The 26,566-nt window shown below is 30.5% G+C and overlaps 1 protein-coding gene across 2 annotated transcripts in view; it reads left to right on the plus strand.

Moving 5' to 3' along the window:
- PRR16 (proline rich 16) overlaps window positions 1–26,566 on the plus strand; it is a 293,326-nt gene that overhangs the window by 123,828 nt on the left and 142,932 nt on the right. The window contains exon 2 of one of the 2 annotated variants that reach the window (XM_051997861.1): window positions 9,717–9,816. The exons of the other annotated variant lie outside the window; for it this stretch is intronic. Coding sequence (XP_051853821.1) covers window positions 9,784–9,816 — 33 coding nt within the window. The 5' untranslated portion in view covers window positions 9,717–9,783. The remainder of the gene's footprint in view (window positions 1–9,716; window positions 9,817–26,566) is intronic. 2 annotated transcript variants of the gene reach the window in all.

The raw sequence follows: 26,566 nt of genomic DNA on the forward strand, positions 1-26,566 counted from the left end.
ATTTTCTCATTCAACTAAGATACTAAATATTAGGAATAGTAAGTACAAGTGATCTGCCAGTTTATTAGAGAAATGAGGGTCATTCTAGCTTTCTACAGTGATATGATCATAGCTAAGCGTGAGAACATTTTAAAGGAAGAAAGTACCTTGAGGTCTGCTGTTTCAGAGTCACACATTGCTTTGATCACATTTTCTCCTTCTAGCCTAGACACGTGTGGATATTTCATTTCTGGGAGATGATGACTCTGATGTTAGAGGAAATAACTTGGAGTTAATCTTCTTACTATCTTATTTGAGAAAGGGACTGCTAAAGAGCTATTGGCTGATTTTTAAGGGGAAGAATCCAATGGAGGCTTTTGAGCTAGCATTTAGAAAGTTAGGAACCACAGGATTATCTCTATAACTCTTAGCATAATAACAGCTTCCCCTCTGGAAAGCCAGCAACTTAATGATGATGTGATTTAGACAAGTAATGGGACATTATATGATCTATTAATTTATTTTCCTTCAATATCCTAAAATTAATTGATTGTGTACATATGTAGGAAGGGTACAACATGAAAAAGCACTGAACTAATGTAAAACAAGATACAAAATATTCCTCAGATTCTTACTTGGTTTGAGATCCTGGGAAACTAATGTAACATTTTCAGTCTCAGTTTGCTAATCTTTAAAATAAAGAAATAATAGCATGTACCTTCAGGGGTTTCTATGAGTATCAAATGATATGACAAATATAAGATCTCTATAAATATCAAAGCACAACATGAAAACAAGTTATTATTATTGGTTTTGCTAATAATTCTAAATATGTGATTCTGTTTATTTGTATGTTAAATCCTTTCAGAATTTATCCACTTAATTTAATTGTATTACATAAATCTTCAATCAATTAGAGAAATTAATAACTAATTTAGTGCCAGAATTATATACAAAACAGTAATATTTCTGTTTGGTAGACAGGAAAAAAAAATTGAATTTTTCTATGATTAAGAATAGAGCAAAAAATATCACTCATTACATCAAGTGATTGTTTTAAAGTTACTAGAAAGGTCTCTTACCTGGTCATTTACAGAGATCTTCTGTTCATTATAAATTCTTTCTGCAGCAACTTGAAATGAGTTAATGATTCATATTTTCAATTATTTTAATTGACAATTAATATGTATCAGATTGTAAGGCACTGAATGTGAAATAATGTAAAACAATACATATTTACTCTCAGTTTACAGTATAATTGGGATGAGATTATAATATACAAAAATATTCATATATGGTTTGAATAAATACGAATAAATAGAGCATTTGTATAGTGCTGACTCTATGCAAAGCACTGTGCTGTGTTGTGGAATCCAAAATAAGACAGTTTCTGCTCTCAAGGAACTCGTGTTCTAAATGAAAGAGGTAAAAGATTTCACATGTAAATCAGTTGGAAAGATCCCATGTGCAGAAGGTAGCCAGAAGATAATGCCTCTTCTTTATATCGTTCTCAGTGACTCAATAAACATATAACATCTCATTCTCAAAAAGAAGAAAAAAGTATCAAAATTCTAACAGAGTATTAGGCCACATTAAAAAGTAGACAAGTGACTATATCTACAGAGGTAGCAGTTCTATTATACTCTGTTTTATCATCATGAGATTTAAAGTTGGAAGGAACCTTAACTACTATCTAACCCAACACCCTGATTTTATAGATGAATTAAACAGGACCAGAGAGGTGATTTGTCTAAGATCACCTATATCTAATTCTAACTCTAAATGCAGTATTCTTTTCATTCTCTGGTAAAGTTCCTTCCAGAGTATTATATTTAGTATTGGGCATCACATTTTAGGAAGATTACTAATTACTTGGAAGATGAGCATGATGGTGAAAAGCCTCATATATATATATATATACATACACACTCACATACTTATCTTCCAAGTATGAAGTGCTTATCATGTAAACAGAGAGATTAAAATAATTTATTTTGGCCCCAGAACCCAGAATTCTCTTTTTCTTCACTTCTTGAAACCCCTCACCCATATTACTTTACATTTAATTTATATATATTTAGTATTTATTTCTATGTATTGTACGTAGTCTCACAATACCCACACACACAAACATACACATATATACATGCTAGAGAATGTAAATTATTTCAGGATAGAGACTATTTTGTTTCCCCACCTTCCTCTCTTTGTTTTTGTCTTTATTCCTTCCTTCCTCTCTCTTTCTTCATCATTGCCTTCATTTCTAGCTTTCTTTCTTATATCATTATATCTTATATCATTACGTGAATAGATAATTTATCAAGCACATTCTATATTCTAATCACTATACTAAGAGCTTTGGATACAAATACAAGCAAACAAGACAGAAAGGAACTTAAATTATGTTAGGATGAGATTATATAAATTTAATTAAAATGAAGCCATTGATGAGAATGTGAATAGGGTTAAATTAAACCTGAAATAAAGAGGAATGGATAGAATCAGTATCAAGTAAGTTTTCCTTCACTCAAAGTTTTCAATTCATAGGCTAGACAAAATTTGGATTATGTTATATAATAAATTCTTATACATATACAAATTGAACTAGCTATCCTCTGAGATCCCTACAGCACTGAGATTCTGTGAATCTGAGAGAGAATGTAATAAGGGGCTGGGAAAATTGGAAATTAGTATGGCAGAAACTAGTCATTGACCCACACAACACCATACACCAAGATAAGGTCAAAATGGGTTCATGACCTAGGCATAAAGAATGAGATTATAAATAAATTGGAAGAGCATAGGATAGTTTACCTCTCAGACCTATGGAAGAGGGAAGAATTTATGACCAAAGAAGAACTAGAGATCACTATTGACCACAAAATAGAAAATTTTGATTATATCAAATTGAAAAGTTTTTGTACAAACAAAACAAATGTAGACAAAATTAGAAGGGAAACAATAAACTGGGAAAACATTTTTACAGTCAAAGGTTCTGATAAAGGCCTCATTTCCAAACTATATAGAGAATTGACTCTAATTTATAAGAAATCAAACCATTCTCCAATTGATAAATGGTCAAAGGATATGAACAGACAATTCTCAGACAAAGAAAATGAAACTATTTATAGACATATGAAAATATGCTCCAAATCATTATTAATTAGAGAAATGAAATAAGACAACTCTGAGATACCACTACACACCTGTCAGATTGGCTAGAATGACAGGGAAAGAGAATGTGGAATGTTGGAGGGGATGTGGGAAAACAGGGACATTGATACATTGTTGGTGGAATTGTGAACACATCCAGCCACTCTGGAGAGTAATTTGGAACTATTCTCAAACTGTGCATACCCTTTGATCCAGCAGTGTTTCTACTGGGCTTATACCCCAAAGAGATACTAAAGAAGGGAAAAGGACCTGTATATGCCCAAATGTTTGTGGCAGTCTTGTTTGTAGTGGCTAGAAGCTGGAAAATGAATGGATGCCCATCAATTGGAGAATGGTTGAGTAAATTGTGGTATATGAACATTATGGAATATTATTGTTCTGTAAGGAATGACCAACAGGATGAATAAAGAGAGGACTGGCGAGACTTACATGAACTGATGCTAAGTGAAATTAGCAATCGTTGTTGAGGTATATAATGATCTGGTTTTGCTAAGTGAAATGAGCAAAACCAGGAGATCATTATATACCTCAACAACGATACTGTTCGAGGATGTATTCTGATGGAAGTGGATCTCTTTGATAAAGAGAGCTAATTCCATTTCAGTTGATCAAGGATGGACAGAAGCAGCTACACCCAAAGAAAGAATACTGGGAAATGAATATAAACTGTTTGCATTTTTGTTTTTCTTCCCGGGTTATTTATACCTTCTGAATCCAATTCTCCCTGTGCAACAAGAAAACTGTTCAGTTCTGCGCACATATATAGTATCTAGGATATACTGTAACCTATTTAACATGTAAAGGACTGCTTGCCATCTGGGGGAGGGGGTGAAGGGAGGGACGGGAAAAATTGGAACAGTTGTGAGTGCAAGAGATAATGCTGTAAAAAATTACCCTGGCATGGGTTCTGTCAATAAAAAGTTATTTAAAAAAAATTATGGCTCAAAAAAAAAAAAAAAAAAGAAAGAAATGATCAGCAGGATGATTTCAGAGAGTTTTGGAGAGATTTATATGAACTGATGCTAAGTGAAATGAGCAGAACCAGAAGATCATTATATACTTCAACAACTATACTATATGATGAATAATTCTGATGGACATGGCTCTCTTCAACAATGAGAAGATCCAAACCAGTTCCAATTCTTCAGTGATGAAGAGAATCAGATACACCCACAGAAAGAACTATGGGAAATTAGTGTAGACCACAACATAGCACTTCCACTCTTTCTATTATTGTCTGCTTGCATTTTTGTTTTCCTTCTCAGGTTTTTTTACCTTCTTTCTAGATCCGATCTTTCTTGAGCAGCAAGTGTAAATATGTATACATATATTGTATTTAACATATATTTTAACATTTAACATGTATTGGACTATCTGCTATCTAGGGGAGGAGGTGGGGGAAAGGAAGGGGAAAGTTGGAACAGAAGGTTTTGCAAGGGTCAGTGTTGAAAAACTAACCATGCATATGTTTTGTAAATAGAAAGCTATAATAAGAGAGAGAGAGAGAGAGAGAGAGAATGAATGTAATAAGGGCAAATGAGAAGTCTAGACAAAGTATTTTAGGAATTTGAAGAGAAAAACATGAACAGAAATAAAGTTTATTATGTAAATACTTTGTCTTTTTATTTCTTATCACTATTTTTTCTTGTAATATCATCTTTTATGTTCAGAGTGATATATGAATTATTTGCCAATTTATATATCTGTTCATACAGTTAGTTATTTATCTGTCATCTATCTATTGTAATCTGTTATAAGATATACAGATTTTTATATGCTTGTTGAGAAATTCAATTACATGGTACTGCACTTCTATACTGAACACTATTTTGTTAGACCTGAACCTCAGGAAAAAAAAGATAAAATAATGTCACAGGTAAAACTGGGGGAAAAAAAGAATGACTTAAATTGCATAACCTTCCAGGGCTCTGCTAGAACCAGCTGAGACAGAGTTGATGGTTAAATTACAGATGAATATTTATATTTCAGAAATTAACAAATGCTATAAATGAAGCTCTGAAGATTATTTTCTTGACTATCTAAACTTCAAAAGAAATGAAGAAAATGTTAATAATGCAGCATATATATTTAAAAGTGTCCCATATTTAAAAGTGTGTACTATATACTTCCCCCAACCCAGACAAAAACTTATAAGCATATCACTGTCTTAAAATATGTTCAAGGCAAATACAGAAGATGAGTACATAATGTTAGGCTTAGGTAGGCATTTCATGTCACTGGTTTTAGAAAGAGATGCTCACTTAAGTATTTTAAAAATGTCTCTTAAGAAGTTTAAGTCTTATATTACTATCATATATATGACAGTATTTGTCAATTATCTCATATAGATAACTTGATGAATTACTTGAGACATGCAATTCTTTACTATAAGATCACTGATTGACCATGATTAAGACTGTAATTTTTTGATCTAACATGTTTTCTTGTCATGGTTCACTAGACTCATTTAGTGAGAATATATAGTTATCAAAGCATATATTGTGCTTTGATTCCCACATAGAGCTTACATTCTATTGGGAGAAGATAGCATATAAAGAGAGGCTAGAAATGGGCATAGGAAGGTATCCTTACAAGTACAAGATAGCATGGAAAAGTGAATTTGGGAGTAAATGCTTGGTTGAGTTACTTCCTGAAACAGTTGTTTGGTGATGGAGTCACCAGTTAGCAGAGAAAGAGGTCAGGCAATGGTTTCTTCAAGGTAGTAAAAAGAGATGTAATCTTATGATCCTAATAAAAGTTTTGTTAGTCAGATTTTTAATTCTGAGATGAACTGTTTCTTTCATAAGTTTTTAAGGGAAAATAAATGTGCTGAGATTGCTCACTCCCCTTCCTAACCTCCCTCCTCATATAGAAGAAAATAGGTATATGCTAACTGATTAAAAGAGGAAAAAACAAATATTCACCCAATATGAGATCCATGTATTTTAATACCTATGTTTTCATTTGTTCTGGCAATAACTTTTTTTTTTTAATTTACTTTCAGATAAACAGAAGCAAATAACATCAACTAGAGCTGGGAAGTTTTCCAGTTCATTATGGTCACATAATAATAGAGAAGTGAAATAAGCTTGCTTGCATTTTTTTTTTTTAAGTACAGTAGATGTACGGTAGATGATTTCTCAGCAGTTTCAATTGGTTTGGCCTGAGACCATTTCTAAATCAAATGAGGTAGTTTTTCAACTCACCTTTGCTGGAAACTGAACAAGGGATAATTGAAATGACTCACTAACAGATTTTTGCCCAATAAATAGGCACTATCAGTAAGACAATAGAACTGAGTTTGTTTTTACAACAATTATAATCTTACTTTAATTCTTCATGGTGTCATAAAGAGAACTCTTGCTTTTCAAAGATTATTCCAGTAGAGAATGCAAACCCTGGAAATGCATACCAAATTGAAAGAGCTTGAAATGTACTCTGTTATAAATTATAAATCTATCATTCAAGGATTACCAATCTAGTTAAGTGAAAAGTGTCTCTTTGTAAAAAAGTTCACCTTGAGATGATCATTTATTGGGGAAAAGGACAGAAATTCATGAAGACATTTACTGAAATGCAGATGGGATTATAATTTGCAGTGACTAAAGGAGAGTACATACATGAAATCACAAATCTTTCAATACATACAAAATACATACATTATTATACATACATACTAAACACACAAAAATTGAATAAAGAGAAATAGTAACTATGAAGTTAGGAAATTCTTTGGGCATTTGTGTTATTTGAGTATAGTGACATGTGAGTGCCAACAATTAGTACTTGGTCATGCTTCTGCTACACATGCATTCCTTGACTTTTTGGAGATCAGAAGACATGTGGAGTGAGTTTGTGATTTTGAGTCATTCATCCCAGGAGTTCTGAGAGCTTCTGTTGAGAAAGAATGTTCTGAGCAATGAATGGTTACACAATATAAATATGGGGACTGCCCTTTTTACTCATAAAGTAGTTTATAAACTAAATACAAAAAAATCTGTGGATAGAAGCACAGAAGCAATTGTTTTTTTCATTGAAAAAGTAATCTATTTTTCTTTAAACTCAGGAACATTTTGACCATTCTTCCCCCCATTTAATAAAAAATATCCTTCTCAAATATCACAGGAAATGTTTCTTTATTATAGTTGTAGATTATATAATTTTATTATTTATTCATTTCTGTACTGATAATTCAATTTTTAACTTAGTAATGCTCAGTATAATAAGAACATTTGATTAAATAAATTTATTTTAATTTAATATTATAAAAACAATGTCACTTAATTGTAAAAATGTAATTAGATGGATGAAATTTCAAGATGTTGTTTCAAAAATGTGTAAACATTCAATATAAGTTTGTTCTTTCATTTTGTAGTATTACAAATTCTTTCCAACATGATTCTTGAAACTATCTCAAATATCAATCTTTTTTTTCCTCCTGAATTATATCTCTAGCCTATTTATAGATTTTTTTTTTCTTACATCACAGTTCTGAGGTTAAGTTCATGGAGTTAATAGGCTGTTGACTTGTAAAGCAGCAAGGGGCTGAGGCTGACTGTGTTCCATCTGCTAATAAAGACCCCATAGGAGATGATATGATTTCTGTCTGCTCTACTTTCAAACTCAGCCAGCATATCACTGGTGTTATGATTCTGACAATCTACAAGGGACACAGAGTGTTAGATTTAGAAATATTTTTTCCAAGGTCATATAGCCACATCATGGTAGATTATTGTCTAGAACTCAATTTTTTTGATCAACAATCTATCCTTTAATCCTCTAAATCTTTTCTATACACCACTTCCTTACTTCTGTTGGTATGAAATATAAAGTACAGTTCCACAACTGAGAAGTTCTCAAGTCCCTGAAAGGGAATGTAGTTAATATTTCTTTGCCATTATGTGAAATATCTTGGTTTAATAAATAGTAATGCTTTAATTTTATTTTATTCTTAGTTTAGATGAACCACCATAGTTTTAGCTTATCAATATATTATGTCCTTTGGCAGTTGGATCAATTTTAGATCAAAGGTTAATTGTTGTTCCCTCTACCTGCCCTATACAAGCTGTACCTTCCTACTACTTTTCAACTTCCCCTTCTCCTTGTGTAATTCACTTTTTTAAAAAACAAATTATTTATTTTAAAAAACAAAAGAAAAACAGAAAAGAAATACAAAACAAAAAGGAATGTTTTCATGTAGCCAGGAGAACATCAAGGAGGATTAAAAATATGTAACAACAAATTACCAGATCAAGAATGTGTGTGTGTATGTGATATATATACATATGAAATTATATTGCATGTCCATCTTTTCTTTACTTCCTTGTAAATTATTTTTTTGTTCTCTGCTGCTCATCTTTTTTACTTTCTTCTTTTCCTCTTTTCATAACTCCCCCAAGCAGCCTATAGTTAATAAAGTTTATATTTATGTATACATATGTAGATATATACATACACATACATATATACATAAACATCCCCACATATCTACACACATATCTTTCCTATCGCTGCCTACTCTTTGCTTTAATTCTGCTCCTAACTTGTCTTGTTATTACTTAACCTCCCCCCACCCAGGAATTCCTCTTTTGTCTTCTTCCCACACCCTTTGCTTCCCACTCCACAAATTCCTTCCCCCCTCATTTCTTTATAAATTTTGGAAAGTGCTATACCCTTTGTGGCATATACGTAATGTTACTTATTTTACCCATTCCCCAATGTGAGTAGGTTTTCAGAACTAGAAACCCTTTTTCTATCTCTAATGATTTTGTGTCTATTTTTCTTTGCAACTCATTTGTGTAAAATAATTTCTATTTGTATAATTCACTTTGATTTCATAAATATTAGGAACACAGGTTGAGAGATAATCTTTTATCTAGGCAGAGCTGTGCATACTCTTCAACTATAGTATTAGAAAAGATGGGGAATTAAATTTAATATGTGTAGCTTATTCTTTCATATATTTCTTATCTTCTCTGCTCTGATAAATTTGGTAAAACGTAACCTCAACATATATAAGAAAAGTTTCTTTAGTTTGAGATCCAAGTGAAGAATTCTTGTTCATCCTTAGAAATGAGAGGGTAAGAGAGGGATAAGAGTTTAATGAACAAGCAATCCAATGATGGGGTTCATAGTTCTAAAAAAAAAAGATTTTTCAACATGTTCGCATCATATACTTTTTAAAAAGAAAAGAAACAAAAAAATGGCATCAGTTTGCATTTAAGAACTCTATTTCTAATTCAAAGAAATTGATAGATTATTTTTAAATTACTCAAAATAATGAAAATAAATTTCTTGATTTTTGACAAGAGATGTTGTTGACTGATTATATTTATTGATTTTCCTTTCTCTTTCCATAATCCTTCCACATATATTTTCTATATGGTCAACTTCTATCTAACAAATCCTTTTTTGTCTTCCATTCAGTTTTTCCATTAAGTAAAATGATTCATACTCACTGAGTAATGCCTTTCTTTTCATAATCTTCAGCACCTTGTTCAGTATATTTTGGACAATATGAGGTAAATATACTATTTTTAAAAGTTTTCTAATTCTCTTAACAGAAGCTCCATAACCTACTCCCACCTCCCCACATGATGAAAACAGGGAAAACAATGCTGCAGGCAGACAATGACAACAGGACAACAAGAAATACTTGAAAAGGTCAGCCCCACCCACCTTGAAATGATGTTTTCAATACTTTAGACACAGCATCCATTATATTTAAATTAGCTGAAATATTCTTTCTGAATATTTTCAAAAATTGAGGTTAATACTATTAAGATTGGAAACATGACAGACTTTATCAAAACAAAAATAGAATCAGCAGTTTCCCATTTTAAATTAACATGGGGAAATACTTGCTAAAATATTCTTACTTTCAAAAACTTCTGTGGTACTTTTTCCTAAATTTGAAATTTGATAGAATTCTAAGATAATCTAAAGGAATATACTTTTTAAAAATTCAAACTATAACTTCCTGAGTACTAAAAATTTTGCTAACTCACTGGTAGCCTATTTTAATTACTCTCTAAAAAACAATATAACAATAGTTATTATGTATACACTATGAAAATGCAATTTTATTTTTCTGTCCAGATGAGAATAAAAAAACCCTATAAAAATTTTTCATGTATCAGAGGTGCCATATCAGAAATCTTTTTAAAATTGATTTTCAGAGCATATATCTTATTCATAATGAGTATTTGATGTTAGCTTTCTTATATATAACTACTACAAACATCATTATCTTTTTATAAAATTGAAGATTAATGGACTCATTACATATACTGGTTAAGGTCAGCAAAATTCTTTCATTGTAATTTTATATTTTTTTATCACTAAAAGTTATCAATATGTTTCATAAAAACAATATTTTCCTTTGTATCAAAGGACATGTTTTTAATCTTTAAGAATATTTTGTTGCTCATACAACTACACTCCTCCTCAGGCTATCTAACCCCAAAGGGCCTCTAGTTATTCTAATTATCTCAATTAAGAATGTGAACATTAAAATTCATTTTCATTAGAGCTCTGAGATTTGTTAGGATCATTCAATTAGTTTCCTTTTCTTTGGTTTTGAGAAACTAAATTAATTTGAAGAGAAAAAGAAAAATAGCTCATTTCTAGTAATGCTAAAGTTTCAGGTTGGCAGTATATTATTTCCAATCTGTATATGTTGGCATCCTTATCTTGTTTTTATTTTTACTGATAATTTAACTAATTCAATGATAGTTATTGGAAATGGTGCTGTTTGGTGATGCAAAACTTTGAATTAAAATTCTCTTAGAGAAATTTTCTACTGTGAACTATTGGATTTCAGTGCTCTCTAACATATATAAAAGCTTATGATCTTTATTACAGAATTTAGAAAATACATTAAAATTTATATACTTTATGCTATATATACTTTTAAGTATCTTTGCAGGGATCCTGAAATTTTTGGATGCTTTGATTTAAAAAAAATTATCAGTATTAAAATGATGAATGATAAATGCAAATCATCCAATTTTTTCTCCTATTTTTCAATTAAAATTTGAATATGAATGTGACTACAAAATCAGTGAATTTATAGGATGTATTGTACAGGGAAGACACAATATGGTGTGAGTGCAAAGTCCCTAGGAAAAGAGTTTGATATCCAGTTTTAACTCTGGATCTGAGTGTTTCCAGGCCAGTACTCTTGCGTATATCAATTCCCTTTTTTGAGGGCATTAAGGATTAGAGTTGGGAAATATTCATTTTATTTATGTATACAATGAAATCACCAAACTAAAGAATATTTTACTTCTTCTAAATCTAACATTTCATACTTCTATGACTAGAATCTCTAATTCTAGTGATACCATTCTCTTACAATGTGATAGTGCATTCCAGTCTATTTCTCTGTAGTTCTAATGTCTTAACTTATTATTATAGTCCACAGTCTATGCCCTTGTTTTTATCGGCTAGGATGTCTTATGTTTCCCATCATTTTTATTTGAAACAAGCATAGAAATACAAAGAGCATGTCTCTTCATATAATGTTCTCTACAATTCTAGAAGTGTATAGAGTGGTGAATATTTGTGAATATTTTTCTTACTAGTTGAACACAGAATTCTTTAGTATTCTCATTTGATTTTCATGTAGGGTTGAGAAGCAGTCCAAATTTTTTCTTTTTAAAAAGTAATGTTTTTCTCCATTTACATGTAAAGACATTTTTTATATTTGTTTTTAAAGTTGAGTTCCAACTTCGCTCCCTCCCTAAACTCCTCATTAAGAAGAAAACATTTTGATATAAATTTATAAGCCCAATTGAGTGTGTATATTGTTCTCAATTTGAGCTAATTCTGATGATAGCAATGTTCAAGTATCCCCCTCCCTCCATCTTCCCTTCCACTGTAAAGGCTCTTTCTTGCCTCTTTTATATCAAATAATTTATCCTATTCTCTCTTTCCATTTTTCCCAGTGCATTTTTCTTCTCTTACCTCTTTTTTTAATTGCTATCATTCCATTATATTCAATACACACCCGTGCCTTCCATCTGCTCTAATAAAAAGAAAGTTCTTTTGAGTTATATTTCATCTTCCCATGTAGAAATGTAAATAGTTTAGCCTTCTTAAGTCCTTGAAATTTCCCTTTTCTGTTTATCTTTTTATGTATCTCTTGAGTCTTGTATTTGAAAGTCAAATTTTCTATTCAGCTCTGTTTTTTTTTTCTTTCATCAAGAATGCTTGAAAGCCCTCTATTTCATTGGATATCCATTTTTCTTCTAAAGGATTATACTCAGTTTTTCTGGGTAGGTTACTTTGGTTGTAATCCTAGTTCTCTTGCTCCCTAGGATATCATATTCCAAGCCCTTCAATCCTTTAATATAGAAGATGATAAATTATGCATTATTCTTTCTCCCCAATTCTTGAATTGTTTCTTTCTGATTTCTTATAATAGTTTTTCCTTGACCTAGAAGCTCTGGAATTTGGTTATAATAATCCTGGGAGTTTTCATTTTGGGATCTCTTTCAGCAAGTGAGTGGTTGTTTCTTTCAATTTCTGTTTTACCCTTTGGCTCTACAATTTCAGGGAATTTTTCCTTTATAATTTCTTAAAAGATTATTTTTAGACTACTTTTGATCATGACTTTCAGGAATTACAATATCTTTAAAATTATTTCTCCTGGATTTTTTCCAAGTTATTTTTTTTTCCTGGTGAGATATTTCACATTGTCCTCAACATTTTTCCCCATTTTGTTTTGTTTTATTCTTTCTTGATATTTCATGAAATCAATAGCTTCCACTTGCTCAATTCTACTTCTTAAGTTATTATTTTCTTCAGTTAAGATTTGTACCTTCTTCTCTATATGTCCAACTTTATTTTTGAAGGAATTCTTTTTAACAGTGAATTTTTGAGCCTATGCTTTTTAAGGAGTACTTTTTTTCTCTTTGGTGAATTTTTGTATATCTTTTTTTTCATTTGGCTAATTTTGCTTTTCAAGGAGTTCTTCTTTTCATTGAATTTTCAAACCTCTTTTGCTATTTGGTCTATATTGGTTTATAATGTGTTACTCTCTTTAGAATTTTTTGTGTCTCCACTTTTCATGATTTTCTTGCAGCATTTTTCATTTCTCTTCCCAATTTTATCTCTACCTTTCTTATTAATTTTTAAAATTTTTTTTCTGAAGTCTTCTGTGGTCTGAGACATACTCATATGTCTTTAAACCTTTTTTTGCTTGTTCTAGGTGTGTTTTTATATTCTTTGTCACTATAGTAAGTTTCCATTGTCAGATTCCTTCTATTGTTTGCTGATTTATCTACCCTGTTTCTTGACTTTTAACTCTGCTAACATGAAGATCTGACATGATGATGGAAGACGCACTCTTCTTTATGTAGCTCTTTTCAAAGATACTTCTAGGGACTTGTAACTTTTGAATTCTTCCAACATGATATGACCTAAGAGAGAGATGTGTTTACTACTCTCCTGTCCTGTACTGTATGCTCCACTGTGGCTGGAAGCTCTGGGACACTTGTATTCCTCCTAGCCATAGAACTACCACTCAGGATTGTGCCCTTATCCTAGTAATGTTATTACTAGATGTCACACATCTCTTCTTCTGACTTCCTAAGTTGTTTTGGATTGAAATAATATCTCAAGCTGATCTTTTTATCATAGAATCTGCTTTGGTTGAGGAATTCGTATAAAATTATCTGGAAAAGAATGTTATGAAAGTTCAATTATATGCTTCCTCTATTGTACCATCTTGGCTTTGCCCTTGCCAGACCAGGAACTTTTTACAAGAAAATGTGAGCTTGTTGAACTTATTAAGTATGTGAAATACATGTATTATTAAATTTTGGCAGGATTTATGGGAGGGTGGGCAAGGAAGCCAGCAATTGAAATGGAAAAACATGCTGAGAGTTCCCAGCTAAAAGTAGGAATAATTGATATGCAAATGGAACTATAAAATCACAATTTGGACATTGTATCCAATTATCTAAATCATGATCCATCCATGACTGATGATTCTTTATGATTCTCACCATATGTTTGCATAATTTACCTACTCAACATGATGGAAGCCTTCTTCACTTTTTTTCAAAATGGAAGGTAGCGGTGAAGTGTTTTGGTCATCCACTTGTTTTTCATCTTTATTACATAATCTGTCCATACTCTTTTTCTGTCATATAATTCTTTATATTGTTATACTTTCTCCTTTAGAGCTACTCATTGATTTTTGTATTAGAGCTTGCCTACATCAATTATTCACTTTTTCCTTGCCTTCTGCATGATTCTCATCAAACAATATTAGGCTACATCTTGTTGCTACATGGTATGAATCAGTAATTTTTTTTTATTAAACATGTAATTTTATACACCTGTGGGAAGCTTAGAATTATTGAAAGTGCTTTGTTATTTCCTTAAAACCAGTGCATCCTATTGTTCTCTTCCTTCATAAATTTGAGTCCAGTTTGGAGAATCTTCATATAATATTCATTCAGATGTATTGAGATTGGTACAATGTATATTCTTTATTTAGTTGGCCTTTCTTGTAAGGATGGGCAAATCAAACTTCATTGAGTGATTATAGATTTCTTTCTTGATTCTTTGTCTTGTATTGGGGCTTGATGCAATAAATACAACATCCAAATATAAATGGAATACTGGAGAAATTTATTGTCAATAAGAAATCCCTTTTCTACTTCAACTCTGCCTTGGCTCTCCAAAATTAGAATGAATCATACTTATCTTGAATATATAGTTATTTAATATAAGTATTTCTATTGTATATTTTTCAAAGAATCTTGAACATTCTTGATGCAAAAATGAGAGATATCTTGTTTTAAAAGAACTGAAATAATAAGATGTACAAAAAGGAGGTTGACATCAGTTGGTCTATTCTCATTATTATATTAAAATCCTACACATTAATGCCATTCACAATTTGTTAATCCATTCACAATTAGGTGGAAATTAAAGTCAATAATCTTGCTTATTTAAAATATTATCAAATAACATGGGAATAATTTTCTTTTCTATGACATTATCATATTAATATGACAGGTTCATTCTATTTTCTCCATTTCTTTCTCTTTCTTTTCCCTCTAAAGGGAATGAAGGCCTTATTCATCAATTTGTAACAAATCTCTCTAAAATCAGAAATGAAATAGGTAAAGAATGGCACTTTTAATAATTTTAATAGCTTCCAGCTACCTTTTAATATAGTACCTTTTAATGCAATTTCTTGTCTATTTTTCAATAGAAGCTAAAAGAGGCAGTTTTATTTGTAGAAACATGAACAGTGCTTCTATTTTTCTTATATATTCAAGAGGAAGCATGAAAAATAAGTTAGTGTTAAATTCTCAAAATACAATACAATTTTGGGGTCACTAATTCACTGCTGATGGAATCATGAACTGATCCAACCATTCTGGATAACAATTTAGAACTATGACTAAAGGGCTATGAAATTATGAATACTTTTTTATTCATTTATACCATCAATAGGTCTATATCTTAAAGAAATTTTAAAAAAGAAAGATGACATCTGTATAACAATATTGATAGCATTTCTTTTATTTGATGTAAAGAAATTAGAAACTGGGGGAATATATGTATATGATAGTAATGGAATACTATTGTGCTAAGAGAAATGACAAACAGGACAATTTTAGAAAAAATCCAGAAAAAATTTACATGAACTGATGCAAAATGAAGTGAATAGAATCAGAAGAAGATTGTACACAGTAACAACAATATTGCACAACGATTAACTGTGAATGACTTAGCTATTCTCAGCAAAAAAAAAAAAAAAAAAAAAAATGTTTAAAAACAATTTCAAAGGACTCAGGATAAAAATTTTATACACCTCCAGAGAAAGAACTTATGGAATCCAAGTTCAAATGAAATCATACCATATTATTTTCTCCCTAATTATAATTGTGTTTCCCATGTATTAAAAAATAATGCAATCTAATTTTCACCTGGAAATTTACCTTTAAATTCCAAGGATAATATTTCTAAAAATAAAAGAAAATCATGTGAAATAATACTTTGACTTTATTTTTTATTGGTAGCATTTTATTTCCCCCTGTTCCATGTTAAGAAATCTTTTACCATTTATTTTTACAAGATTGTCAGTTCTAAATTTTTCTCCCCCCTTCTCTCCCTCCTCTTTTCCAAAGATGGTAGGCATTTTGATATAGTTTACAAATTTAAAATATTTTCATATATCATACATTTCACAAATCATAGTTGTGAAAGAGGTGACAAAAGAAAAACAAAAAAAGAATGACGTAAGTGAAAAAATATGTTTTGATTTATATTCAGAGTTCATCTATTCTTCTGATGATGGATAGCATTTTCTTTTGTGAGTCCTTTGTACTTGTCTTGGATGGCTGTGTTGAAGAGAAGAGCTGAATCAACTGTATTTGATCATCACCAAATGATACAGATAGTGTGAATAATGTTTCCTGATTCTGCTCATTTCACGTTGCAAATGTTCATACAAATTTTTCCATATTTTCCTGAAACCTGTCTGTTCATTCTTTCTTATTGCACAATAGCATTTCATTATATTCCTATACCTCGTATTGAAAATAACTCTGAGGTACTTTGATACTATAAAAAATTGGTTGAGTAACATAAAAGGAAAATAACTAATGTTAATAATGATATGGCTTAAGAAAAAAATGATAAACTGGTGCATCATTGGTGGAGTTGTGAACTGATTTCACCATTCTGGACAGCAATTTGGAATTATGCTATTCTTTGATCCAGTAATACCACTGTTAGATCTATGTCCCAAATAAATCAATGAAAAGGAGCTGCATACAAGACTATAGCAGCTCTTTGTGGTGATAAAGAATTGGAAATTGAAAAGATACTGATCAATTGGAAGCAGCTAAGTTGTGTGATATTATTTTGATGGAATGCAATTATGCTATAAGACATGAAGAGCAAGATACTTTCAGAAAAACTGGAAAGAGTTACATGAAATAATGCAAAGTTGAATGAGTAGAACAAGGGGCCTATTTTACATAGCAATACTATAAGATGAGCAACTTTGAAGGACTTATTTATTCTCAATCATACAATTAGCTAAGAAATTTTTGAAGTACTTATGATGAATAATGCTATCCACCTCCATAGAAAGAATTGATGGAATATGAATGCAGATCAAAATGCATTCTCTCTTTTACTGTCTTTTTCTTTTTTTTAAAAGCTATAAAAAAAACATAGCTTTTATATTATATATATAGTAATATAAAATTACTAACCTTCTTGATGCGTGAGAGGATGTAGCAAAAGAAAGAATTGAGAAATCAATTTTTTTTTAAAAAAGATGATTGGTTTTATATATAATTGGAAGAAAAAAACTTTTTAAAAGAGGAAATAAGCTTGTGGGCACAACAGAAACTTATTTTCCTTTTCTTAAAATGGAAACTTATTTAGGTTGGCTTGCATGCATTTTCTTCTGACAAGTTTGTGTACTTTAATGATACAGTGAAGAATAGAGAAAAGAAGAGAAAAAGAGGGATTTCAATAGAGGGATTTCAATAGTCCTTTTTTTGACACATTTCCAGATTTCTTGCTATGATTAGGAGGCTAATAACCAGCAGAGAAGAAAAAATATATATTTTAAATTCTTATCAAAATCAAGAGGATAAATATTCATTTTGTTATTCTTTGCATCATCAATAATACTATCACAAAAAAAAGTATCTCCAAAAAGTAAGTATTATATTGGATAGTGCCTGCAATAAGACAAAAATGACAGACTACTGCCCATTGTGGGTCTTATGAGGAGTAGTAATGAGACTAAATGCAGAATTTTGTAACTAAGTGCTATATCATTGCTAGCCTGAGAAAGTAGCATACATTTTTCCTCAAAGTACTTTTTAATGCTATGATTAGTTTGAGGAAAGAAAAATGAAAATAGTAAATAATAAAGAGAACATGAATAAATGGGAAAAAAGTGTTTTGAATATACTAGAATTAATATAAGGAATGCAAATGGCAAACCAAAATCAAGATAAAAGTATATTAGAACTGGATGAGACTGTAGAGATAATTTAGCCCATTTAAAAAATAGACGATAAGTTATTTAGAACAGTAAGATTAGTGAGTTTAGGAGTGATCTATATACAGTGAAATGACATATTGGGCAATTCAGGCTTCTAAACGCTGCATCAGGAATCCTCATCATTCCAAGACAAGAAACAAATCTGAAAAGCTTAGGTGATAGTTGAAAATATAGTACTATTCTAAAATTGATACTCAAAAAAGGCAAAGTTGGACTTTTAATCTCTTATAATCAAATATAACTATAATTTATACTCTCAAATTAGAAACTAAATGATTAACAAAGTAACAGGCTTTCATGATACAACAAAACAAATGAAGGAAGAATTCTATTACATTATTGCTTGAGCACTTAATACTTCTTTCTCTCATTGCTGACTTTTTTTTTTTTTACTACATATAATGCAGTTTTTTCTTGGAATGATACCTATATCCTTTTCTCATAGCCTATCTGTTTCATTGTAAATAGATGTTCTTATACATTCTATGCTATTCCATATTTATCTGATGAGATTAAGATATTATTTGCATCATACTAGATTGGTGAAAGAAAACTAATGACTTTTTAATACTGTTTTTGAGAAGATAATCAATCTGCATAACTTTTTCCCTAGAGATTTTGATACTAATTATTCTCAGCATATATCTGCTTAGAGTGTGTGTGTGTGTGTGTCTTAGGTGGTATAGCAATAATGGATATACTTCTTCCCTGAGTCATTCCTTACCCTACTTTTGAATAACAACTCACTTGTTTGCTGTATTCTTGGAAAATATTTTTTAACATATGCAGGATATCCTGATAATATAGCTTTCTTACTTCTTTCTTGTATCTTCCTTCCATTTTCTGCTTTATGACTCATGTAGGAAAACAGCAGGAAGTATCTCCTTAAGGCAATTATGTAATTCAGCTGCCAACACTTCTAATCCTATTTAAACATGGTCAAGAACAATGAAGATGGCTACCTACTTTCTTAGCATATACACTTTATGTATCTGATGTGATGATGAGCTTAAATGAAAGTAGATAATGTGTCACAGTAGATAGGGTACCAGACCTCTCATCAGGAAGACCTCAATTCAAATCTAGTCTCCTCCATGGTCTAGCTATGGGATCCTGGAAAGTCACTTAATCTTTATTTGTCTCAATTTCCCTGTAAAATTGGAAGAACAACACACCTCCCAGGGTTGTTGAAAAAATTATGTAAGATATTATTTATTGAGCATTTAGTATGCTATGTAAATGCTTAATCCACTACTACCACCCCTCTGCACAGAGATATGCACACAAACCTGAATAAAATATTTCCTGATTATGTTCAAGAATAAAAAAAAGTGTGAGGGGTAGTATACAATGATTATTCTGCAAGTAAGACAAGAGTAACAGAACATTAAATCTCTCTTAAATGGCCATAGACATTAGGGCTTAATTTATGTGAGTTCTGGATAACAATAATGCTGTTGCATATGATTCCATGTTCATGATTTGGTATTCTGTGATAAGTCATCATTCTGGAAAGATACATAGATAGATAGATAGATAGATAGATAGATAGATATAGTATAGATATAGATGGATAAAAGCCTAAAAATTGAATATATCATTTATGTATAATTCAATGGTGAGGGCCAACACCTAATATCATGTTAGAAAATACAAATCTTATATATAACTACATACATACATATACACATATATAAATCACAAATCTCTTCTTCCATGAAGTTAGCATGTAGTATAAAATTAAAAATCATTAGCATTTACTACTCACCTGAGCAAATTATTATTCATATTATTAATAGTGAGTGAAGATTTCATTTATTTGGAAATGCACAGCTGCCTGATATTAATGTTTCTTTATTTTCTTTGATGTGCTACACTAGAAGCTACAAATGAAATATATTAATGGATTCTCTTCATTTTATAACATTTCTTCAAATTAGAAATTTGAATGAGGTACCATAGTGGCATTCAGTTGCAATTCATGCTTACAGTTTATAAAGAAGCATCTAAAATTATTCTTTTGTACCTATTGAAGAAACTTCATAAAAATGCTAGTTGGTAACAGGGTTGCTTCATTTATTTTATATGATTTTTATCATCAGAACCCAAGGAGATGTAAAATCTAGTTTAAAGAATTTCAATAGTGTTGACTTTGAACCATTATTGATGTCATATTAAAATGTTGGTAATCCTATAGCAAAGTTCTGAAATGGATTCCAGCCATAGGTATATTATACATAAAAAAGGAGTTCCTATTGAAAAAAGAGAGGAAATTAGAAGATTTGTAACATAAATAAATTATTGTATTCATGGTCTTTAATCTTTGTGAAATGGTGTGGAAGGAAAAAAAACAGGTTAGATTGTCTACATTATGGGATATTACTGTTTTAAATTTTAAAAATTTCTTAACATATATTATTTCATGTTATACTCATCGCTTGAAATTATTATCCCAGATTTGTTTATGAGAAAATTGAGACAGAGAGAGATTAAATGTTGTGTTCAGGGTCATACAACTATGTCTCTGAGATCATATTTGAACTCAGATCTTTCTGATTCCATGTTAAGTGTCCTGCTCATTGCAATATTTGTCTGTTGTCATTTAAATGTTCATTCCTTTGATAAATTTGTATTTGTTGGTTTTAAGTGAAAAGCATTCTATTAGACACTAGGAGAGTTAAAAGTGTATTAGATAATAGTCCTTAATCTCAGAAACCTGTTTCTGTTAGGATTGATAAAACACATACAAAGATTAGTGTTCCACTATATATATAGTCAATCAGTGTTGTTGTTTTGTTGTTGTTGTTGTTTGTGATTAATTTTATTTTTAAAAAGGCAAATAATGGCAAAAATAAGCTCAGCAATTTAATTAAAAATACAGCTTCCAGGGAATAGTATGGAATTATTAGAAAATAATACTGATCTACTTTCCTTTCCACATCTATATCTGTGTTGACCAAAATAAGACATAATGATCACAGTATAGACTCATGATAGTGAGGAATCCTTAATCATTTAAAAATATTTGTTTCCTCCCCTCCCTCGGTAACAAAAAAAAAAAAAAAAAACAAAAAACAAAAAACTCTACATAAATAGGATTGATTGAATGTGTGAGAGGAAATAAACTGAAAAGATAATATCATGCGTGTGTAGAAGAGGATCTGAATTCTCTGTCCCTGTCCCAACTAGTATATTGAGTCCTCAGAGAGTAAAGTAACTATGGGGTTTTCAATACTATCATTCAATAGATTCAATTAGTATATACCCATTTTAAAGCCAGTTATTCTGTTAGTCAACAAGAATTAAGTGCTTTCTAGGTGTCAGGCTATTCATTCTTCTTAAAGTCCTTTCATAACCAAACAGTTAATAAATATTTTTAGTTCTTTCCCTAAAACACTGCACCCCTTCCAGGTATTCCCAATGGAAAATCCCATTTTTTTCCCACATCAAGCCATTCCATCACCAATTTTTTTTTTTTTTGATTAAACTATGGCAATGAAATCTAAATTGACAGCAGGAAGCACACGAGATAGTATGCTGGAGCCATAGTCATGAAGAACTGAGTTCAAATCTAGCCTCATTTAAGCTCTATCTTCCTCAGTTTCTTCATCTAACATAGGATTTGTATGTGTTTGAGTATGTATGTATGTGTGTGTGTGTGTGTGTGTGTGTGTGTGTGTATATATATATATACATATATATATAATAACATTAAAATAATATATAAAAGATAGTCATTATCATTTATTATTTCTTCTTTCTCTAAACAACATTCTTCCTCTTCAATCTATCCTCCACCTAGTTAAGAATTTAGTTTTCCTCAATTAGAATTTAATTGAAATATGTTTTTTTCCCCACATTATTGTTCCATGCTTATTATACATTCCTCATTAGGTGCCTACCAACTTGGTCTATTTGCTGCTCATCATGCATGGAATCTCTGATTACTTTATATAGTCTTCCAAGGCTAAAATATATTGTATTCAACTTTGCTTCTTCAAATTCCTAACTTAGCTCAAAAATCAGCTCAAGTGCCACTTCCTGCCTGAGACCCTTCCTCTTCCTCATGCTAATATTAATACTATTTCTCTATGTATGTGTGTGTGTGTGTGTGTGTATGTGTGTGTGTGTGTGTGTGTGTGTGTGTGTGCATTGATTTATTTTGATTTTTATGGGATATATACCTGGTAAAAGTATTTCTGTCTCATAATCTCTTCAAAAAGTTCATAAATTTGAGAGTACAGTTTAAAAATCCCTTCTAGAATTGTAGAATGAGTTCCCAGTTCCATTAATAGCATATATCTTTGCAGTTTCTCTAGTAAGTGAAATTTTCTTATTTTGTCATAGTTTGCACTTCATGGCTGTTTTAATGTGAATTTATGTTATTAATAGTGATCTAGTACACTTGTATGTAGTTGCTAATTGTTTACATTTTTTGCTTTGAGAGTTTACTGCTTATATCCTTTAGCTATTTATCAAGTACAGAATGTAACTTTTTATATATCTTTGTATCTATTTCCTCAAGATATTGGATTTGGATGTGTTTTGTTTTTTCCAAAGAACATTGCTGAATGATCTTTTCCCCATAGTTAATGTTTTTTTTTTAATTTATTTTCATTTTTCTCTATCTCTTCTTAAGAAAAGTATTTCCCCCTTTCCTCTACTTTTTTTTTTAATAATCTGATATATTTATTAGGTCTAACATATCTTTTTGAAGCTCATTATGATATATAGAATAAGATATTAATTTGAGTATAATTTCTGTGTTCTTTACAATTTCCCAGAATAGGTAATGGTGAATAATGAATACTATTGCTTTACTTTTTAATTTATTTGAAAATTTTCTAGTTTTTTTTGGTTTGTTTTTAAATCACAAATGTTGCTAGCTCTTTATTTTAGATAGATGCATTTTAAGATATTAAGGACATATTCATCTAACCCGGTGCTTTCTAGTGTTTAAAACATAAAAGTTGAATTTTTAAAAGAAAACTTTATTTCTATAGATCCTGATTTAATCGTGTTATTTTTGTTATCCTATTATTAATGTAGAATGATATATTTATAGTTAAAGATGTGCTAGTAAATTCTTACTAACCATCTCTTTGAGTGAAATGTATTCATGACATTTTAATTTGCATTGTTAAAATTTTCTTAAATATAGAAATTCAGCAATGTCATGTCAGGCCTTGATTTGTACTATTTGCCCATTTCTGAGGTATGAATGTTTATAATATTTTTAAAAACTGATTTTGTGAACTGGTTTGATGTACCATCAAGTCTAATTAATAGTGTTCCTAACATACTGAATTAGTTCTGAATTCCTGATACCAAAATAAACTGATTATAATCCTTAATATTTTTTTATGTTGATGCAGCAACTTCCTTGCATTTCACTCAATATCTTTATTTCTAGATTTGTTATACTACAAATTAGTTGGTTGTTTCTTTTCTCTGACATCTTTTGGGAGTCTAGATCATATTTGTCTCAAGAGAGATGTTAAATATTGACAAGGGGAACCCCCAAACTCTTTCTCTCTCTCTCTCATTGACTTTGGGAATGAGCCATGCATGTGTAAAGCACTTGAATCTCCTTGAAGGAGAAAATCTCCTTTAACCCTGCCTCAATGAGAGAACACCCCAGGGAATTAGATAAAGTGGTTTATCTAGGTGGGGCTGGTTCAATTCCAGCTCAAGCTGAAGGTACCCAGCTTATAGTTAGAAAGAGCCAACTTGAAACTCCATTCACTAGCCCCAACTAACCCACTTTGGCTTGTAGCCAAAACTTCTATTATAAAAGAACCAATCTAAAACCCTCTCTTTGCAAAGGTCCTAACATGCCATGCCATGCTATGCCAAGAAAACCTCTACTCACTGGAATAATATTCTCTTCCAGTGCTATCCTCTTTTTATCCTCACGTATTTCCCTAATGAAACTTTATGCTTCTCTGTCAGGATTTCTCTGCCTTTTTTTTCAATCTAGCTTTTTTGAGTTTGTGAATTCCTTTCCAAAGAATCTTTGCACCACCAGAACGGGGGTTCCCAAAATTTCCAACCCATATGCTAAATCCCAAGGGGGTCCAGAGGAGCCAAATCTCTCCATTTGGTTCTCTGAACCCCAAACTTGCCACTAGACCAAGTGGCCTGACCACCAGGAACTCTAATCTCATTTTGATTCCCTGAATCTAATTTCATCATTTGGTTCCCTGACAACCCTAAACCTAGACCTCATCATATTTTGGTTCCCAGAACCCCAAAACTTAAATCTCATCAATATGATATCATCTTTCTCTAGTTTTCAAATACTTTTTATAAAATTAGGATCATTTATTAATTACTTCAGAGAATTTTCTTGTAAATTAATTTGTTATTGGAGATTTATTTTCTCCTTTGGGAATTTATTATATTTTATTCAATTTCCTTTTTTTTTCTTTAATTTTTTTAAATTATATTCTGTTAATGTTGCTGGTATTTTACACTTTTGCAAATATCTTTTTTATTTTTCATTTTATTATCATGTAATTGGATAAATTTTATCTAACATTTCATTTATTTCTTCTTTATATGTTGAAATTTTTCCAGTGTCATTTTTATGTTTGTTATGTAGCTTTTTCTTTATTTCATTAGCTAAAGTTTTTTTTTTTATTTTATTGGGTTTTTTCCAAGTAGATTCATATACAATTTCTATCATTGAATTTAGTTTGTGTATATAGGTGTGTGTATGAAATGCATTTTTTTTAAAATAAAGCGTCATACAAGGCATGTTTTTAGTTTAGTTTAGTTTTGTTTGTTTTTGTCTATGTAGATGAGAGAGTTTAAAGACATATACCTTTTTCCCTCAGGACTACTTTGGTTGAATAGTAAGAATATTGGCTTACTGCCTTATTGTTTTCATTTTCTTTAGTGTAATTATACTTTTCTGTGATTTCTTTTGCTTTTTAATAAATATCACTATTTCCTTTCAGTTCAATTATTCTTCATTTAAGTTGAATTTGATTTCCTTCAAATTTCTTTTATTACTTATAATTTTAATTGTGTTGTAGTCATTAAAAGTTTTTCTACAGTAGGATGTGATCATTTTTTTTAAAGATGGCACATGCAGTTAAGGAGAATGCAAATTCTATTTTAATCTAATTTGAAATCATCACAATCTGTCATATTAACTTTTCTAAAACTTAAATTCAGGTCCTTTCTTTCATTTTTAAATATTTACTACTTCACTAAATATTTTCTCTTAACTATTATGGTTTTATTACCTATTACATTAATTACATTAGCTTTTTAAAAAAATATTTAGATTCTGTGCAATATGATGCATATATTTTAAGTACTGATGTTGTTTCTTAGGCCTTTAAAGATAGCTTAGTTATCATTCTTATTTATTAATGATGTCTAATGTTTTCTTAGCAGGATTCATCACCTCTGTGTGTGTGTGTGTGTGTGTTGTGTGTGTGTGTGTGTGTGTGTGTATCTGTGTGTTTTAATTAATCTAAAGCATAGTAAATTCTGGCCTAAGATCTCATTTTAATTGTGCATACATATTTGTATTTTGCATGTATTTTATGTAAAACAAAACAAAACAAAATATGTTAAATACTGTTTTCTAATCTATAATTCTTTCCTCCTTTCTTTTATGAGTTAATTCATTACATTTGTATTATTTTTGTATTGATAATGTACCGCCTTTCATCATATTCCTCTCTTTTACCTACCCCTCTCAACAGAGAAAAATAAATGGTTAAAAAGAAATTAAATCAATAGTTGTAATCTAAAATTTTAAACATTTGATCACACTCCTCTTTACCTCTTCTCTTTACTTAATCCAGACCCTGATCATTATCAGTCCTTAGATTTACTGTTCTTTTTAAACCCTCCACTCCTTTATGATTTACTCTCTGACATTAAATTTTGTTTTAGAGGAGAGTATTTCTTTTTAGTTTTGCATCCCATAAAATGTTCCTTCTTATATCCCTGTCCCCATGGGTTTCCCTACTGGTTTATATCTATATCAAAGTCTTTTTAAATATATTGTTAGGAACGATAAGACTGTTAAACACTTATTCTTCTGGTTCCAATGAGAGTAAAATTTATGAGATGCCCTTTACATAAAAAAAGCAATTCCAGATGCACCACATTCCATTTTCAGAAGTAAATGATTTTTTGTTATAAGCTTTTTTCTTAAGCATTTTTTATGATACTGAATTCAAAAATTTTTCTTTATAGTAGTTGAAAGTCTTATATGATCATGCCTAGAGTTTCTTGGAAGTTCAATTCTTTCTGTCTGCTTACAATATAGTTTTTTTCCCCCTTAGAAGATCTGTAACTTGCCCATGATATTCTTAGTGTTTTTGATTTGAATTG

This window comes from Antechinus flavipes, chromosome 1, assembly GCF_016432865.1.
Source record: "Antechinus flavipes isolate AdamAnt ecotype Samford, QLD, Australia chromosome 1, AdamAnt_v2, whole genome shotgun sequence".
Taxonomy (NCBI): Eukaryota; Metazoa; Chordata; class Mammalia; order Dasyuromorphia; family Dasyuridae; genus Antechinus; species Antechinus flavipes.